Genomic DNA, 19,947 nt, shown 5'->3' with positions numbered 1-19,947 from the left:
CTGGGTCTCACAGTCACTTCATAACACCTGATGGGGACCAGCCCACACCTTTTCTCTTTTCAGTTTCCCCAAGTTCCAAGTGACTCTAGAGATATTTACAGTTATTGTCTGTCACTTTACATTTTTCTTTCCCTGCCTATTTTGGTCTCCTGTTATGTTTTATTAGCTTATGCAAAGTGATCAGTATTCTGTGTGAGAGAACTCATCCCATCCTTTGGGGGAATAACACGAACGACAGTAAATACTAACCCATATTTCGGAGGGGAAGTGTGCATAGGCAGAGGCCTGTATTTGGTATTTTGCCTTTAATAATTAAAAAAAACCCTGGTCTTTATTTTTTTTGTTATGACTAAAAATAAAAGTTTCCATTTGCATTCATATAATTGTAAACCATTCTCAATATCTAGTTCTAGAATTTTTGAAATATTTATTTGTATTTCATGTGTACATGTGTGCAGTAATTGTAGAGTTTAGGAGAGGGCATCAGAACCCCCCAGAAATGGAGTCCCAGATGGTTATGAGCTGCCATGAATGTACTGGGAACTGAACCTGCATCCCCTGGAAGGGCAACTAGTGCTTTTATCTGCCGAGCCATCTCTCTAGCAGTGTAAGTAATTTTAAGAAGGAGGAAACGCTTTCCTGGAACCACTACAAGAGGTTCCCGGAGCTACCTTCCTGCAGGGGTGCCCAACCTTTGGATGCAGCAACCTGGCATTGTCATTTCAAATGGGTTGGACTGCATTCACTGCAGTCCTGGGATCCATGTAGCCTATGATGGCAGGTTGGCATTCCTGGAAGAACAGCTTTAAAGAGATTAAAGTTAACTAACGACTTCTTGCCTGTAGGCAGGCGCTGTGTGTTGGATATTGTGAAGGGTCAGAGCGAGGACTGAGTTTGGAGCTCTGCCATTGTCAGTTGTAGTCAGCAGGCAAGCACCTGGCTCCCACCAGTTCTCATCTGCTTTAAGATGGTGGGTGGAGAGACCTGGTGGCACTCAGAGGAAAGATAGCAGGCTACCAAGAAGAGACTTGATACCCTATGAGCATATACAGGGAGAGAAGGTCCCCTTCAGTCACAGTCATAGGGGAGGGGAGTAAGGAGAAAATGGGAGGGAGAGATGAGTGGGAGGATACAAGGGATGGGATAACCATTGAGATGTAATATGAATAAAAAAAAACCAGTGACACTTAAGTTTGATTCACAGGTGACTGTTGGGATCAACATTTGATACTGTGTGGAAGGTAATTTGTAGTTTAGAAAAAAAATCTTTCAAATGTGAGTTATTATTATACTTTTGATGATCCCTTCCAAGATCATTTGACTATTTGGTCCAGAAAATTCTGATTAAAAAAAATCTCGTGAAAATGACCATGGGAGACAATGAGTTGAGGTTTAACACCCTCCCATGGGGCTCTGCTGACGCTGCCCCTGTTGGTGTCCAGCATCACCTTTAACCCTCGGTCCTGCTAACTCTTCTCACACCATCCAGGCCCTCGTACATATCCCTTGAAAGAGCTAGCTTTCTGTCCATACATAAATACATGCTGAAAGTATAACGGATGTAATAGGCTAGCATTCCAAAACTGCAGATTCATCTCACTTAAAGTAGGGTTTTACAGACAGTGTGCCAGGCAGGTTGGGGGCTGTTCTCGGACAGGAGGAATATCGCATCACACAGTGATGGCCTCTTCGCCTCTGTGCCAGGCGGGCCCACGGTCATAAAATGGGACACTGGCCCAGGGCGAGACTGAGTTTCTTTTCTGAATCTGATGATTAATACTTATCACAGCTTTTGGAAAAGGAAAGCATCATACAAAAATCTCACCAATGTGTGTGTGTGTGTGTGTGTGTGTGTGTGTGTGTGTGTGAGAGAGAGAGAGAGAGAGAGAGAGAGAGAGAGAGAGAGTGTGTGTGTGTGTGCATTTGTATGTGTGTGTGTGTATGCGTGTGTGTATGTACATGTGTGCATGTGTGTTCCTGCAATGGCTGAGGAACCCTGAAATGAACCACTATAGGAAGCCCCCGACGGTGTTCTCTGATGGTTTCGTGTGGGAAATTGAAACAAGTTGGCAAAAAGAATTCTTTCTGTGTAATTCAAAGCAGACATTTTACTGGAGGAAAAGCAAATCAGAAATTTGCTGTCGGCCTCTGAAATTTTATTAGTTACAAAAGGTAATATATTAGTCCCTTGTATCAAATCCAGATCGAGTATCCGTTTCTCCCCCTCTCTGAGATCCTAAAATGAACCTGAGAGCACACAATACAAACCAGCTTCTCGTGAGGGGTGGAGGACTTGGTGGGGCTGTGTCACACCTTATTGTCCCTCGACTCACTTCTCTGTGACTCTAGAGAGGAGTGGAAGGATAAAAAGAAGGCTTTGGAATGACTGAATTAATTTGATGTTCCTGATAAAAGTATAGTCAAATGAACGGTTTCTTAATGGCAATGTGTGATCTCAGCCGGCTCTTTCACGCTATGTATGGCAGTAAGAGCAGGTGCTGTGCCCATATGGGCTGGGTAGCACGGGGCCATGTGGGCTCTAAAGGCTTCCTGTTGGCCTAGCTCACTCTAAGTCTGATAAGCTCCTGAGCACTTGATCCAAATAAGTGTGAAGTGGAAATGTGAGTTATAACAAAAGGGATTATCAAACAATTTCAGTTTTTATGCGTAAGATTTTTATACAATTTTTTTTCTTTTTCTATGTTTCAAGATGCTAAGGTCATACTTCTATTTTTATACTTATTTGACATAACATAGAGACAATACTATATTTCCCTTATGTTATAATGCGACAAATATGTTTTGAGTGTTTTTTTTAAATTTAGCTATTCTATATGTATAATTGTTTTGCCTGCATGTGTTAACTTCTGTACCAAGTATATCCCTGGTGTTCATAGACACCAGAGGAGAGCACGGGTTCCCTGGAACTGGAACTACAGATGGTTACGAGCCAGGATATGAGTGCTGGGAATTGAACCTGGCTTCTCTGAAATAGCAACCAGTGCTCTTAACCACCGAATCATTTCTCCAGCCTCACTGAGAGTATTTTTATGGCCATATATTTTTTTGGGAAATGGACTAATAAATTCAAGCATATATCTGTGTAAGGTGCATTCACTGCCTCTAATACTTACAATGCATTTAAGAAGATTTAGTATTTTAGCACATGGATACATGTATGAGTGTGCACTTGCATGCATGCCCACACATGTGTGCTGTGACATGTGTATAGTGGTCAGAGGACAGCTTTCAGTTGGCTCTGTCCTTCTACCATGTGGGTCCTGGATACTGAACTCATGCTTTCAGGATGGTAACAAGCACTTTTGACTTGCTGAACCATCTCGCCAGCCTAATGGTGCTTTCTCAATAAATATAAATGGACCTTTATCCAATAGCCATCTTCTTCTAGCCTGTATCCTTGTTTGGTTTGGCACTTCCCCCTTTCCTTGTAACCAAAGATGGATCAAGGAGTGAGGATTTGGGGACTTGACATCCCAGTGCAGATATATAGAAGCACGAAAATTGCTACCACAGTTCAGTTTCAGCGGTGCACTCTTTCTCCCCAAAGATGCAAGCACTTTGGTATCTGTGCTGCATCTTTGATGGTTTTTGTGTGTGCTGTACCCCTCCTTCCCTCCTTGTTCCATTGTCCACTGTCTGGGGACCATTGCCCTTTTGGCTGCGAGTCATGAACAATAGGAAGGTCAGCCGCGAGGCTCCGTGAAGAACAGACTCAATTAGACCCAGGGTTAAAACACAAAGCTTTTATACCAGGCTTTCTACAAGGGATGACAGAAAACAAACACACTGTTGACACAGTTATTAAGTGTGCGATCAGGAGGGCAGAGGTGGTGTCTGCTTTGGTCCCATTTCTGCTACCCTGAATGTGACAGGCGCTCTGCATGTGTGGTGCTTGAGGAGTGGGCTGGATGAGTGGATACCGTGTCCTATGGTTTTAGCCCATGTTTAGGTGAGACTGGAAGAAGGGCATGCAAAAAGATTAGTGATACCGAAGAGGTCACAAGACTCTAGGGCGGTTCCTTTTCAAACTTTGTTCACTCATGTTTGCAGTAAAAAAATTTCATTGCATAGCAAACATGTGCCCACACTCACCTGAAAAACCGGGTCGTCACCCTCAGTTAGAAAACCGTCAAATATGAAACCAATCAAACAATTGGGAAAGAAAAGGACTTGTGAGTCATGCTTCTGGACATGGCCCCCGATTGCTTTGTGGTTGCTAACCATAAGCTTCATTAGTTTTAATTAGAACATTAATTCTGACAACTGATACTCCTACCACACCTGGCTCACCTGGCACTGAGCAGGCTCACAGGGGAAGAGAGAGAGAGAGAAAAAAAAAAAAAGACACCGGAAAACAACTGACTTTCTTTTTTGACCTCTCTTGTCATGGATCTCTGAGACATATTAGACTTAGCCTATTCTAAACTACATCTCCAGCCTTTCCCAATGTGTAGCCTCACTTTAAGACTCTCTGCAGCATGAAGCATGTTTTGAGGTTTCTCGAGGCAGAATTGCAGGAGTCACATGTGAAACTTTCTTCCTCATGGCCTTACACCAAGTCAGCATCCATCTTCCAAGTTGGCTTCCCACATGCCTTCTGAATCTGTGGGTTCTCCATCTTTACTGGACTCTACCGGCATCCCCAGTTCTCTGACTGCCTCCTCCCTCATCCCAAATCTCTTCACTCAGCAACCAGAAAAATGTTTTGCTTTTCAACGTCCCAACACTTTTTCCTTTCCTATTAAGTAAAGATGCAAAGGGCTCCATAAGACGGCCCTTCCTGCAGATCCAGCCTCCTCCACTTCCCACTCTTTATGTCATGAGCATGCTGTCCTTTTCATTTTTCTAACAGCTTTGGGCTCCCGCCACAGCATTTTAACATGGCGTTCCTTGTGTCTGAGTATTTCCTCTGGTATTTTCCTCCAGTTCCTTTTGTCGTTTTGTTTGTGTCTGTTGTGGTCTGGCTGTGGCTGGCTCCCCAAAGGCTCGCATGCTAGAAGCTCTGCCCAGGTGTCACTACACTGAAAAGTGATGGAGCCCTTGGGATACTGGTCCTGATGCTGGAATGGCTCTGAACCCTTGCAGGAGTCATTTCTTGCAGGGAAGTCTCTCAAAGCCAGGATGTCACAAATTACCTCTTCCCTTTGTAGCGAGCACATACTTGTTCACTCTGCACATGGTTGGTTCCCTTTTGGGTCTCTTGGTCATCAGGAAAGTGTGTCATGTTGGTTGAACCTTCTAGTCACCAGAATAATGAGCCAAATAGATCTCCCCTTTTCATAAGCACATAGATTCAGGGCCGTCATCACAGAAACACCAGCAAGTCTAGGACTATCTACAAACTCTCCTCCATCAACAGTGCTTTTCCCTTTTAATTACTTCCAATGTGAGGCAGTTAAGTACTTCAATGCATAATTGTGCACACATCTGTTTTGTTTACTTGTTTGGTTTTTGCTTAATGCCGGCAGCTCTTGCTGAAATATAATAAACCTTTGAGGGCAGGGCTTTATATCTGTTTTATTCACCAAAAAATATCCAGCCATGGATTTGGTTCTTAATAGACCATCACATATATGTGGAATGCATGGAAAATTAAGCATTTTATGCATTTTTAATGACAGGCTTGGATTGGATGCATTGGCCAAAGCTGTGTTACCTCCTGCAGGACCAACCTGTTACCTTTCTTTAAGCCAAGTGTTAAGTCAGGTCTTAAGAAATAATGTAGTCCTGTTCTAAGCTCTAAAGCTGAGAAAATTGCAGGTTGATAGCCCTTTTTTATTTGTTTGACATTTTATGCATATGTGTGATGTATCACATATGTGTGTGCAGATTTGTGTGCCTATGCACGTAAGTAAAGGGCAGAGGAGAACATTGGGTGTCCTGCTTTATCATCCCACCTTTCCCTATAGACAGAGTGGGGGGGGGGAGGAATGGGAGAATACAAGGGATGGGATAAACATTGAGATGTAACAAGAATAAATTAATAAAAAAAAAAAGAAAAAAAAAAAAAAAAGAGAATATACAGGGGGACGTAATCCCCCTCAGGAACAGTCATAGGGGAGAGGAATAATGGGAAAATGGGGGGGGGGAATGGGAGGATACAAGGGATGGGATAAACATTGAGATGTAACAAGAATAAATTAATTTAAAAAAATAAATAAATAAAATTAAAAAAAAAAAAAAAAAAAAAAAAAAAAAACAGAGTCTCTAATTGAACCTAGATCCAGGCTGGTTGCAATCACATCCCAACAATCTTATTGTCCATTTGCCTCCACAGTTCTGGAATTATAGGTGCACATACGGCCACACCTGGCTTTTAACACAGAGGCTGGGGATTTGCACTCAGGTCCTCATGGTTGCCCAACAAGTGTTCTTACCCACTGTAATGTTTAATTTTATTACTGATGTTTGTTGAAATAATAAATATTTAATGAAGCAAAAATATTTTAACCTCCAACAGCCAAAATGGTCTTTCTAGGAAAGAATGAAAAAAACTGACACTTTTTGAGTGAGTACAACCTGCCATCATCTACTGGGTATAGAGCAAGCCTTTGGCTACTGATAGGTTTCACTGGTGACTGAATTTCTTGGGTTTTCCTTTCTCTATTACACAGTGCTCTGCCTGATTCACACAGTGACTGGGAGAGTTGGCTGTTCAGACCTGCACAGGTCAAGGATGCTGCTTATTTATTATCGTGCTCACTCCCGTTTACGCCTTATATTGCATAATAAGGAAGGCTGTGCGTTAGTTTTCATTATAGCCAGAAAGATGAGGACAATGGACTAGCAGGAGGTGCCCTCTGCCCATTATGTTACCGTTATTCTCCTCTTACTTCACTACCTACTAATTTACCTTTTAGTATTCATATTCAATTTTCAGGAAAGCCTATTAATGACTCACACACCCATGTTCATGGCACCACCATCCACAGTGGCCTAGAGGCAGAAGCAACCTAAGTGGTTATCCACAATGGCTGCCCGAATGGACAATCACGTGTGCAATAAGCAGATGGTGGAATAACTTTACCCTCAACAAGGAAGGACATTATTTTATACCATCAGGGCCTACCCCATAGAAGAGAGCCAGCCCCTGACACTATTAATGATACTTTTCTATGCTTGCAGACAGGAGCCTATCAGAGTTGTCCCCTGAGAGGCTCCACCCAGCAGTGGTTCAAAACAGATGTTGAGACTCACAGCCAAACATAGGGAGTCTACTAGAATAGTGGGGGCTAAGAATAAAAGGACCTAGAGGTGACAAGAGATCCATAAGAGGACCAACAGAGCCAATGAGCCAGGGCCCAGAAAGGCCTGTGGAGTCTGAAGCACCAACCAAGGACCTTGCATGGACTGGACCTAGGTCCTCTATGTAGATGTAGCAGATGGGCAGCTCAGCCTTCATGTGGGTCTAATAGTAAGGGGAGTGAGTGGCTGTCGTTGACATGGACTCTGTTGCCTGTTTTTTGATCACGGGACTGGCTTGCCAGGCCACAAGAAAAGAGGATGAACTCAGCCCTGATGCAACTTGATGAACTGGGATGGGTGGACAGGGGGGCCCCCTTTTCTGAGGAGCAGGGGATGGAGGATGGAGGAGGAAGGGTGAGACTGGGAAGAGAAGAGGGAGGGGTTACAACCGGGGTATAAAGTGAATAAATAAAAATATACTAATACGATAATTATAATAATAACAATACATCTCTTTTAAAAGCAAGGTCAGGAGAGAGACAAATGTGCATGACTCCAAATCCATGAGGGGTCCCAGATACATAGCACAGAAGGAAGCCCAGTAGTTAGCAGAGGCCCCAGAGGTGGCCTGGGCTGGGTTGCAGTGGTGTTTACTCAATGCACAGTTTCTGCTCTTTAAGATAGAGATGCATTTTGCAGCATCATAGTGAATACATTTTTGAGGACTGGGTTGTCTACTGAGATATGGCTTGGATGAGAAACTTTGTTATGCATTTTTGCCATACGTCTTTGTGTTTTGAGACAGGCTTTTTCTGTGTAGCCTTGGTTGTCCTGGCCTTGAACTCATAGAGATCTGCCTGCCTCTGTCCCCCTGAGTGCTGGGATCAAAGGTGTGCACCACCACGCCCCGCTCTTTACTGTACTTTTTAAAAGGCTCATGGTTGTCTTTCTAGTATTTTCCTGCTCCTTATACTACAAGATTCCAGCATTTGCTTTGGCTGAGGGTAGAAATTATTTTAAAAGTACTAACAATCACTGGCTTCTGTGGATATTTACTCTGTGCCAGGTACCAAATGTTTTCTGTTCGCTGTCTTATTTAGCCACTGTTGTTACAGCCTTACAGGGTCAGTGTTCTTAGCCATGGGCTTTATGAAGGGAAACCCCAGCTACGTGCTGAGCTTACGTATCTGGTAAGCCATGGAGACAAGGCTGACCCAGGCAGTCTGATTTGACCAGTGTGTTTAGCCAGTGCGTCTAAGTCCCACCAAGTCAGAAATGGAGGCTGTAGCTCTCTCCGTCGGTTTAACATTTCAGACAGAGACCTGACTTTTCAACTTTCAACTGTGTTGAATGTGTAAGGCAGTCACTATAACCATGCAAATCTTAATTACAGAAATTAAAGATCTTCTGTCACCTCAAACATTGTGGGTAAAAAGGACTCATCAAACTGGCTCCAAAATGCAGCTAAACCTACCATGCAATTTTATTGTATTCGTATTTTATTTGTGTTTGCCTTCAGTCAAAGGAGGAATTAAAAAGAAATCAGAGAACTAGCAAGAGATTACCTTAATTTTAATGGACTGGCATTTCTTGTATTTATGGCACTGTTAATCTATAACTGCTTCCAGAATTTCAACTGTTTTCTTTTGTTTTGTTTTTGCTTTTTTAATGCCACAGGTGATACAAGCAAAAGGATCAGAGTCTTTGAAGTCAACAGATTACTCAACCTGTGTGGCCATTAACTGACCTTTATTCTTCCCTGTATGTGTCCTGTGGTTGGTGGATGACAGGATTAGGATTGACCTAAGCCAATTCATATAGAGCTTGGGGTGGACGAAAGGCTAGGTAAGTGGTAACTGGTATTACTACTCTTGGTGACTGTGGATTACTCAGTCTTATTCACTACAGACAGAAAATCATCTTTCTAACTTCTACAGGGTCCATCTGTGGGGTATAGACTGTTGGAGAGGCCCACATGGCCAGGGGGATGCTGCTTCTTTCTTAGAGCTGATCCTCCACTGATGGACTGGATTCCTGTCTTGACTACTCCCCAGATAACATGGCCGGCCACCGAGTCCCTGGGTGAAGTAGGATTCCTGCAGATGAACACCAAGTTTCTTGGCACTAACATGTCTACCTTCTGCCTCTGGACTGAGGAATGTTTGCCATGTGGGTGTGGTCAGTTGTCTATGCTCAGGGATGGAGGAGAGATGGCTAGCAAATGGGTAGTGGTGGGGAGTGGGCGGATGGGGGGATGGGAGGGGTGGTGGTGGTGGGGTTGTTGATGCCTTTGAGCGGTGCTTTTTTTTTGAAAATAGAGCTACAGGTCTCCCATCTGAGAGGCAAACATATTTGCACTCTGGGAGTTTATTCTTAAATAAAGCAATAGAACCCTGACCTTTACCCTGCCTCGCTCGGATCTGACTTTCTCTTCTGAGCTGCTCGGGTGTCCTTCAGAATACAGGGGCCCAGGTTGTTAACACATTTGACTGTTCTTTTTCTCAACTTGATAAAGTTCACTTGGTTGCAATTCTTCATAACCTTGTACTCTGTGACGATTCCCCAGCATACTTTTTCTCCACATCTTCCCTTCCTTGGGTGAATGACGGATCCAAAGCCCAGATTTTGATGCAATAACTCTTGGGTTCTTTTTTATAGTCCCAAAGTGGTACTTCTTTGTTACAGCTCAATATTGCTAAATTTTGTTCCAAGGCTCATTATTTTACATTTATAAATATCAAGTTGTATTAATTGGTTCCAGCTCTCAAAATGTTTCTACCCAGAGGCTATTTTCTGCTATTTTCACAGGAGCTTTTGAGCCACGGGCCTGGAGGCTGTACGTGGGCCAGGTCCTGTAGGTGTCTCTAGAGGGCTGATGTGGGACAGAAAAGATGCATAGACTCTGGGCTCCACTGTATCCTTTGAAGGCTGTATTGCCATAATAGCCTGAAAGCATTTCACCAAGTTCCTAGGACATGGCCTTCCCTTTTGGAAACACGGGGTGGCCAGGCTTGCTGTAATCAAGACGTGCCTCGCTAAGTATCCTCCCCGTTCATCTCCTGCAGCAGTTTTTAATACTTTCCCTGCAAGCAAAGTTAAACTAACTGGCCTGTAATTTCCTGGTGCGTCCCTAAGCTCCATGAAATAACGGCATTAGCTTGGCTACTTTCCAGTTCTTCCAGAGTGTTTTTGTTTTGTTTTAAAACTGGGGACTGAAAAGGCTTGGAGGAATGCTTCCTGCCCCCCCCCTTGGTTCTTCCATGACATGCTGCCCCTTCTGGTCTCTGAGCAGCTGCCATTTTAATAGTATCAAACCTCTTAAGTGTTTTCACATATTATTTGTTCCTATAGCTGAAGCATGAGATTTCTACTTTTCATTTTGACAAGGTCCAGCCCCCTATTCCTCATAACCTCCCCATACCCTCTGCCCCGCCCCCAAACAAAGGCTTACACCCTTCCTGCATGGATTGTTAATGTGGAGCACAGCTTAGGAAATGTCTTTCATGCTAGCACTCTAGAACCCAGAAGCCTACCGCACTGTGACGGAATCTACGTTCTTGTTGGGGAAGACCTGAGAAATCTGCCTCTGCACCCATGGAGCTGATCCATCAGGCCATGTGAACCCAAGCCATTGGTGGTATGTTAAAAATGGACAAAATACGATCTGAGGACAGAACATTTGGATCCTTTACCTCCTTTCTATATTTACTTTTCTTCATGTATATATGCACGTATGAGGATCGCACATGTGTGCCAGGAACTGGGGAGGCTACAGGAGGCATCAGATCCCCTAGGGCTAGAGTGGTTTCGACCTGCTCAACAACTGGGTGACATATGCCAGCAACTCAGGTCCTCCAGAAAGACACCAAGCAGTCCTAACCACTGAGCCATCTCTCTAGCTTTTCCACATCTTCTGACAGTACTTGGTATATTATTTTCAAAGTTTTTACTTTTTGTTTTTTAAAGATTTTTTTTTATTTATGTATACAGTGCCCTGCCTGCATGTGCACCTGCAAGCCAGAAGAGGGCACCAGATCTCATTATAGATGGTTGTGAGCCACCATCTGGTTGCTGGGACTTGAACTCAGGACCTTTGGAAGAGTAGCCAGTGCTCTTAACCTCTGAGCCATCTCTCCAGCCCCTACCTTTTGTTTTTGTAAGGACCTAATATGTTAGCTTCGGATAGCCATTCTAACCTCAGCCCGCCTGTGACTGGAAGCTCATGTCCAGATGGGCAGGAGAGGCGCTCGGTGAAGAGCAGTGTGGTGTGGGACCTAAGACCTTTAGAATGGGAGACTCTCAGACCAGCACACTGTAGAAATAGCCACTATCTCACCCTAGCTTTGTTGTCACCATTTTTCAGTCACTATGTCATGTGAAATTTGTCCATCTGTATTAAAAGGTTCACCTACTGTGCATCAAATTTGCGTGTGTAAGAACCTTTAGGCTTAAGGCACATCTAGACCTTTCTCCTTAAGACATTGCAGTAAACCTAGAATCCCTGTTCAGATCCAGCCAATGGACAGCACATTCTCCACAGTTGTGTCGAGAGCAGGGACTGACTCTGACATGAACTCTGGAGCCCCCTATTGGACCACTTCCCCTTGGTGGGGAGGCCTGGTGGCACTCAGAGGGAAGGGGAAGCAGACTACCAGGACGAGACCTGACAGGCTGTGGTCATTTGGTGGGAGAGAAGCTCCCCTTCTGTCACAAGCCTAGGGGAGGGGAATAGGGTGAAAGAGGGAGTTAGGGGACAGCAATCGAGATGTAATCTGAATAAATTATTTAAAATAAAACACATTTTAAAAAAGACATTTCAGTTGGTTTTAAGTGACTGCTAATAGTTTCCTTTTACTTTATAGTCAGAATCTGTGCTAATATTTGCAAAAGAAAAAGTCATATTCTCCACTTGGGTCATAAAGCACAGAAACACATAAAAAGACCTGGATGTAAAAACTGAGTAAATGAAGGTTCAGTAGGAATCTAAAGAATGGAATTTTTCAGTATTACAGTTCTCCTTCCCTCTCCCTCCCTCCCTCCCTCTCCCTCCCTCTCCCTCCCTCCCCCTCCCTCCCTCTTCTTCCTTCCTTCGTTCCTCCCTTTCCCTCCCTCCCCATCCTCTTTCCGTATGTGTGTGGGTTTTGCCTTCACAATTTCCATATTTTCACCACTCTCTGCACCATGCAAATAATGCTTGGACAATAACGTATACGCTAATATCTGGCAAAACTTCTCAGCATATAACATCTGTAAATCCACTTTCACATGCGTCCACATCCTTAAGTAGCACTGGGTGCGGAAAAGCTGCTATGGCCAGTACCTAGGATTCCTTCTATCCGCAGCAGTGAGTGGCAAGAGTAGTCAGTAAGAGCTAGCCCCCCTGGTAGCCTGCTATCCTATGAGCGTATACAAGGGGAGGAGGTTCCCCTCAGTCACAGTCATAGGGGAGGGGAGTAAGGGGAAAACGGGAGTGAGGGAGGAATGGGAGGATACAAGGGATGGGATAACCACTGAGATGTAATAAGAATAAATTAATAAAATAAAATTAAAAAAAAAAGAGCTAGCCCTCTTGATATTAGACATGGTGAGGACCGTTCTCTTCCCATTTATATATGAGCGCTTGGAGTGGTTCCTGGGAGAGTAAAACATGACTTTCAAAACAAGAAGGTGAACGAACAAATGAATTACACTGATACCTCTGGGGGACTTAGATTGGCAGAAAGCTAAGCAGGCTTTCAAAGAACTATGGTTTATAAATAAAGACGCTCATGTACACAGTATCATGGCCAGATGAAATTCTAAAGTTTCAGGGGGAAATTACGCAATTTCAAATGAGTCTGTGTGTGTACAACGCCAAACCAGTCAAATGAAACCTTGAGCGAATCACTCGGGAATGTGGGCTTTGCTAGCCCAGCCGCTTCAAGTCTCCTTTGGAAATGTGTGATGAGGTTCTGAGGTTATTTCACTGCTCATTGTCCCAGGGTCTCGTTTTAGCTGGGAGCTACTAATCAATCTCAAGCTAGGAAACCAGGGAGCCAAAAAGGTTAACTGTGTTTAAAGCAGGAAAGCCGAGGCTCTGGTTTAAGGTCAACAAGAATATCCTGTCAGAAGAAATGAATATTCACTGATGTCTATTGTCTTTATGGTATTTTTGAGCCCTTAATCCAAAAGAAAACAAGACCCATGAACTGCCAGGAGGCCAAGCTACTTCCTTCTACTATCCCTTCTCCCAGGGGCCAAGGGTTTTTAAAAGAGAAAATGTAAGGCTTCCTAATCACGCTCTAACAAGTTTGTCTGCAGAGCTTTCTTACTGGCTACAGACCATGCAAACAGAAATGGGAGCAGGCTGTCCACTTGGTTCAAATGTCCAGAGGCCCCGGAAAACTTGCTTCTGAGAGGCTTCCACCTTGGTGCTCCTCACAAGCTTGGGTCATATCTTTTTGGTTCCCATTAGAGGAAGCATCAGGTGACAGAATCACGGAACAGGTCCTCCGTGGGGGAGGACCGAGATGGGGAAATGCAAAGGCAGCTCGCTCCTCCAGACAGTGGCCTGTCCTAGGACAAAGCTGACCAGGAGCCTGCGCTTGCTTGACGGTCTCTGTCATCCTTGTTCTGGTGATTGATAGTAATGAATTTCTGGTGCCTCCAAAGGCCTGATCTCTGTGGTGCTCCACCCTGCCTTCTTTTTTCCTTCTGGAACCATTCAGAAAAGCGAGTGTGGGAGGCTTATTGCCCAAATGCTCCAGTGGAAGAATGCGGGAGAGCCAGATGTGAGAGGGACCTCCCGAGTGAGGAATATGCAACCGAGAGTCCCAGCACATGTTGGAGAGGGATGGCTTTCTAACTAAAGCCTGGATTTGTAGCATTGTGCTATCCCACATCCAAGTCAAAATGCCCATCCAGATTAAACGTCAAAACTGCCTGCCCTGTTATCATCTGTATGTTTTACTGAGTATCTTTGAAGAAGAAAGAATTCTTTGGGGGCCTAATTGATCCCAGGCCTGAGACTTGGACATGGATTTCTAGGACCACTTCAGAAGAAATAAAAAAAAAATCACTATTTTGAATCCAGGTATCACATAATGTATCAACTGCTGTGCACACATTCAGAGCATTGTAAGAAATGATAGGAGGTATGTAATTTGACTGTGCTAGTGGAGTGAGTGTGCCAAAACACTGAGAGTGATATAGCAAGAATTAATGCCAAGATATTTGCAGTACTGTCAGCTCTCAATAACTATAATGAAACTTGCTCAGAGAGCACCCAGGCATACTACAGAGGTCACCACTCAATCATCCAAGACCCTGGACATTAAAAAAAAACTTCATCACCAACAAAACAAAGTGTAAACACTCTTGTCTTTGAAAAAGACCATAAAATAGTGCCTAACAAAGTCTGAGTGCTATTGCAATTAATCACTAATTTTTTTATATCTCTTGCAAGCCTTAAGTTACATGTTAATGAAGTAGGGCAGGGAGATATTCTTTTCCGCTGAGCCCAAGGTATAAGCCTTTTGCACAGGCACATGGGCCGGGGATTTGTATCAGGCAGCTGTTAGCAATGGAATGTGCCACTAATCTGAGGAATATCACAAGTTTTACATCGATTAAAGTGAGATGTAAAATGTGCACAAAGTTCACCGGCTGGTGGAAAATCATTCCGGCTATGAATGGCTGTTTGTTATACAAGAAACTCTTTTTGGTTTTTTCAAGGATCTAATAATGGCTCCCTTAATACCATCACATGTTCAGTAGTTACCGTGGAAAGGTACATCCCAATGTCTTAATATATTACTGCTCATGATTTGTGCTTTTTAATTGACAACAATGATAGTGTAAATAATCTAGGGAAGTATATTCTTAAAGGTGTGTGTGTGTATGTGTGTGTGTGTGTCTGTCTGTCTGTCTGTCTGTCTGTCCCTACTATAAGAAACAAATAGCTTCAATGGAGAGTGAAAACTTACTTTAAAAAGTTGAATTTTTAAAAATCAATTAAAAGCAACCGGGTGTGGTGGCTTGAACCTTTCATCCCAGCACTCAGGAAGGCAGAGGCAGGTGGATCTCTTTGAGTTTGAGACCAGCCTGGTCTACAATGTGCGTCCAGGGCAGCCAAGGCTATACAGAGAAACCCTGTCTCGAAAAATCAAACAAAAATAAATAAATAAATGTATCATACTGAAGCCCAGATTTTCTTGCTGAACATTATAAAATCTCTTGGACAGATACAGTCACTCACCTCATGATACAACGGCAAATTGCCACTCGTGGGCTTTTTCCCTTTCTTAGCTGAAGGGCTTCCAACAATGGCATATATATCATTGATCTGCAAGAAAGTTGGATCAATTCAGAGTGAATGAAAGCTTTACATATGGAATGCACAGATCCATGAAACTTTCAAATACATTAGTGATTTAAGTTAAGCCACTAGGGAACTTAGTGAGCAAGTAGATGTGGCATTTATAACCTCTAGGCAGGTGGTGGTACCTCATGAGTGTGTGGCACCTGAAAGCTCCTCTCTGTAGCCTCATTGCCCTCAGACTTGAGCCATTTAGTTAGTCATGTACTTTCCTCATTTAGCCTACTCTTTTATTATTATTTAGCCTTATAATAAATAATTCCTCAGAGAACTTAGCACCGGGCCTGGAGTGGTTGCTGAATTCTTTGTGAATAGGAGGGAGCTGGAATGGACGGCAGTTGTGAAAAGGTTCGTCTTTCCAGATTAAACATTTTAAACTCATTCTCAGGGCATGTTTACTTAAAGTATTCTGCCACAAATAATGAAATAGTGCAAGGCACAGCTGTTGTTGTGTGTTCTAAAACTCCATCCCACAACGCTAACGAAGGATGACTTTGGAGGCACCAAGGCGCAAAGGAACAGGTACCTGCTGGAGGATGTCTTTCCAGGACACTATACTGAAGAGTCTGCGCTGAGGGACTTGGACAGCCAGGTTGAGGGCATGAATGAGAAGGTCATCCTCAATCCGGTTCCCGACCACAAAAGCGATGGAGGCCTTCCAGTCGTTCTGTCACAAGAGCAGATGGAATGAGACGCTAAGTGCTCTTCACTGGGTAATTTTGTGATAAAGGCTCTGCCTGAAAACTCGGGGACTTTCCCTAGTTTTCTTTAAGGACAAGGTCGACCTTGGAGTACATGAGTTTTCTTTTTTCACAGCAGCCACAAGGCAGCAGTGTTGAGCTAAATTTCATGCAACTTGAAACCTGTTTTCTTGACAAACCAGGAAAACAGGTTCTGAAGAGTAGATTCATTCTTGTGAAATGCTGTCAATGATGATGATGACGATGATGATGATGATGACGATGATAAACAACAACAGTAACAACATACATTAAGATGTAGTCTCAAAACAGTAAAGATGCTTCATTTGCTGGTCCTTTCTCTAGACAGTGACTCTACATAGTCCTAGTTTTATAAGAAATTCAAGACATTGGATGACACTGAGTGAGTTGGTACTGGAAACCATCACATACCACCTCCTTTTCCTGCAAACAAGAATGTGTCTGACAATTCATGGAAGGGTACTTCCCATGTCTTGGGAAAAGGCTAAAGTATTATATACTTTAATGTGGGATTTTTGTCTCAAACAATTTAAAGGAAGAAGTAACTAAAGACAAGGGTCCCGTCCAGTGATTCCTTTATCTCCGTTTATTATCATTTCTATGGAAAAAGGTAATCCTCTGGGAGACTCCAGCGGTTACCCTCCAGCCCCTCACCACCTCCCGGGTGTTTGTAAGGAGGCCAATTTCCATTTCTGAACAAAAGCAGTCTCATGGAGAGGTGGGGGCAAGCATACATGACAGGGACCCTAGGGAGGAAAGAAGACTGCCAGGAGAGTGCCCTGGCATGTGATCTCAGGAGGCCTAGGTGTGGTGTCCCCATGTGTAAAATAAGAGAATTGAACCTGACATAGCTCTGGGTTCTCAACCTGTGGGGCAGGGCCCCTCAACCCCTATGGGGCTTGAACAAATGACCCTTTCACAGGAGTCACCTAAGAACTTTGGAAACTATAGATATTTGCATCACAATCCATAAGAGTAGCAAAATTGCAGTTATGAAAGTAGCAACAAAAGTAATATTATGGGGGGGGCACCACAACATGAGGAACTACATTGGAGGATTGCAGCATTTGGAAAAATGGGGAACCACTCGCTCTGGCTCCTTCTACAGGTCTGACATCAGTGGATGCCGAAGTAATGTCTAAGAAGATTGGACAACTTCATGCGGCTTGTGTGTGTGTGAGTGTGTGTGTGTGTGTGTGTGTGTGTGTGTGTGTGTGTGTGTGATGCGTAATTGTGTGTGGTTCTCTCTACTCTTTCCTGTTCATGGTCAGCTAATGTCAGAAGCAGAATCTGTGTGGGAGGGGAGAGGCACAGGCTCCTTTCTTTCTTACTACCCAATAAGAGCCGCCTTCCTCCATAGAAGCCGTCTTTCTCCATGGAAATTTACTATAAAGCAAGATCCACCCACTGTCCAGTGCTATCAGGAAAACAACTCCACATGTGGCAATAGATAAATGCACGCTTTCCTTACAGAGGCTGTGTTGTTTGCGGATGTGCAGGTAGGCATGGCTTTGTTTTAAATTGTGGCATTGAATATAAAACATTCACTTTGGACATTAATTTGATGTAGAAAGAGAGGGCATGTAATATTGTTTTTAATGTTCTGGTTTTATAATGTAAGGATGATGTTTTAACAATTTATTTAGAAACGAATTTCATTGCCATGAACTGACCTCCCTTGCAGTGGATGCCATCCGTATGCCTCCCATGGAAGCTGTTCCTACAGAGAGAGTCGAAGAGGGAAAGTCCCCTCTATTCTCAAAGAAAAGCATCCACTGTTCCCAGGCAGGCTCTGTGTTAAAGTTCCAACACTGAGAACTGCTCTCCGCCTCCCACTTCTCCCTCCAAGTTTCTTTACCAATGTTAGGAAGCTAATGGTGATGAAAGTTTATCTCCCAGCTCTCTTAAAGACAATTCCAAAAGAAGGGGCTGCAGCCCATAACCTACCTACCCACTAGGATCTACTGTCAAAGGCAGATGTTGACCATTTCAGACAAGAAGAAAGGGGAAGCAGAGGAAGGAACTAACAATTACCATGGATCTGCCATGTGCCAGGCACATGTTACCCCACGGAACCTCTGAGTAACTCCGTGAAATAGGCACGCTGGTACACTGTAATGGAAAGACAGGTCCAGGAGTTCAATGCCTTGAATAAGATCATTTTGGCAGAAACCCATGGGGATTACACAGACCGCTGACAAATCTGATTGTTTCAGGACAGTTCTGAGGGCCTGTCACCAGAGTCCAAATGACATGTTACCATCTATCATATGTTACTAATTGATAAAGATTTACCGTACTTGTAAAAGTGTATTGGGCCTTCAGAAATAGCTTACGTTCAACTCTGAGAACATTGTAAGTTACATTAAAAACTGGCATTTTACAGAAGATGGGGAGGCTTAAGGAAATCTCCCGTGTTCCCTCTTCAGGAGTCAAGGGCCCTGCTTTCTTTGCTCTAAGGTACCTTTAAAACAAATAAGTCAGTTTTTTCCAACCCACAGTCCTATATGTTGAAACTTGTGGTACCTCTGAGGTCACTTTGAGACAATTCATCTAAGCTGGAGCAGAAACAGTCTCCTCATTTGATAGGGTTCGAGAAGTCTAGCTATGGCCCAGCATCCACCCACACATTGGTCATTAAAGAGTGGCTTCTAGGTTGGGCCTGTTTCGTAAAGCGGGACCCGTAGAAAGATGTCGTTAGAGCTACATTTTCATGTCTAATTGGATGGCCTGGGTCCCAGTAAACATGAGATGGAGCGGCCAGTCACTGTGTGGAGGACGCCTGTGGGGAAGGCTGCACAAACTACTGGCTGCAGCAGGGGGCAGCGGCATGCTGGGAAATGCCTCCTGCTGCATGGAGGACACCTAAACACATGAGGCTCTAAAAATATATTTTTGGATCTTTCTCTTAGCATTCCAGGAAAACTGTAGGTTTCAAATTTCTACCATCAACAACTGGTTTAGAAATAGTTTGTTGTTTCAGAAAAAAAATACCGACACAAATATGATTTGGTTTAATACTGTTAAAAAAAAACAAAAATGTCTCCCTTTTTATCCCATTTCAACATATAGTTGAACAGAGCCCTTAAACTGAAGTTCATCGGAGGGAAGGAAGCCGGAGAGGTTTGGTACAGCGAGAATGAACGCTGACTGTGGGAGAGGGAGATGGCAGTGCCATGTCACAGCCAAGGAAGCACACTTGTGACTACAGTAGAATTCCTACCTGGGGGTGAGCTCCAGACAGTTCAGGAAGCTGGAGTGTACTTACCAGGAGCTGAGCAGTGAAAACTGGCCACTTTGGAAACTACAGCAGATGTGTGTGTGTGTATGTGTGTGTATGTATGTGTGTATGTGTGTGTATGTATGTGTGTATGTGTGTGTGTGTATATGTGTGTGTATGTGTGTGTATATGTGTGTGTATGTGTGTATATATGTGTGTGTATGTGTGTGTATGTATGTGTGTATGTGTGTGTATATGTGTGTATGTATGTGTGTATGTGTGTGTATGTATGTGTGTATGTATGTATGTGTGTATGTGTGTGTATGTATGTACGTATGTATGTCTGTGTATGTGTGTGTATATGTGTGTATATGTGTGTGTGTATGTATGTATGTGTGTATGTGTGTGTATGTGTCTGTGTATATGTGTATGTGCGTGTATGT

General features: G+C 43.6%; 1 protein-coding gene across 1 annotated transcript in view; it reads right to left on the bottom strand.

The window, feature by feature from the left end:
* Spag17 (sperm associated antigen 17) overlaps positions 1-19,947 on the bottom strand; it is a 205,773-nt gene that overhangs the window by 150,347 nt on the left and 35,479 nt on the right. The window contains exons 2-3 of the mRNA XM_051165866.1: positions 16,089-16,229; positions 15,443-15,529 (exon numbers count right to left, since the gene is read on the bottom strand). Coding sequence (XP_051021823.1) covers positions 15,443-15,529; positions 16,089-16,229 — 228 coding nt within the window. The remainder of the gene's footprint in view (positions 1-15,442; positions 15,530-16,088; positions 16,230-19,947) is intronic.

This window comes from Acomys russatus, chromosome 23, assembly GCF_903995435.1.
Source record: "Acomys russatus chromosome 23, mAcoRus1.1, whole genome shotgun sequence".
NCBI classification, from domain to species: Eukaryota; Metazoa; Chordata; class Mammalia; order Rodentia; family Muridae; genus Acomys; species Acomys russatus.
The sequence above is the reverse complement of the archived record's forward strand: the minus strand, read 5'-3'. Positions and strand labels throughout refer to the sequence as shown.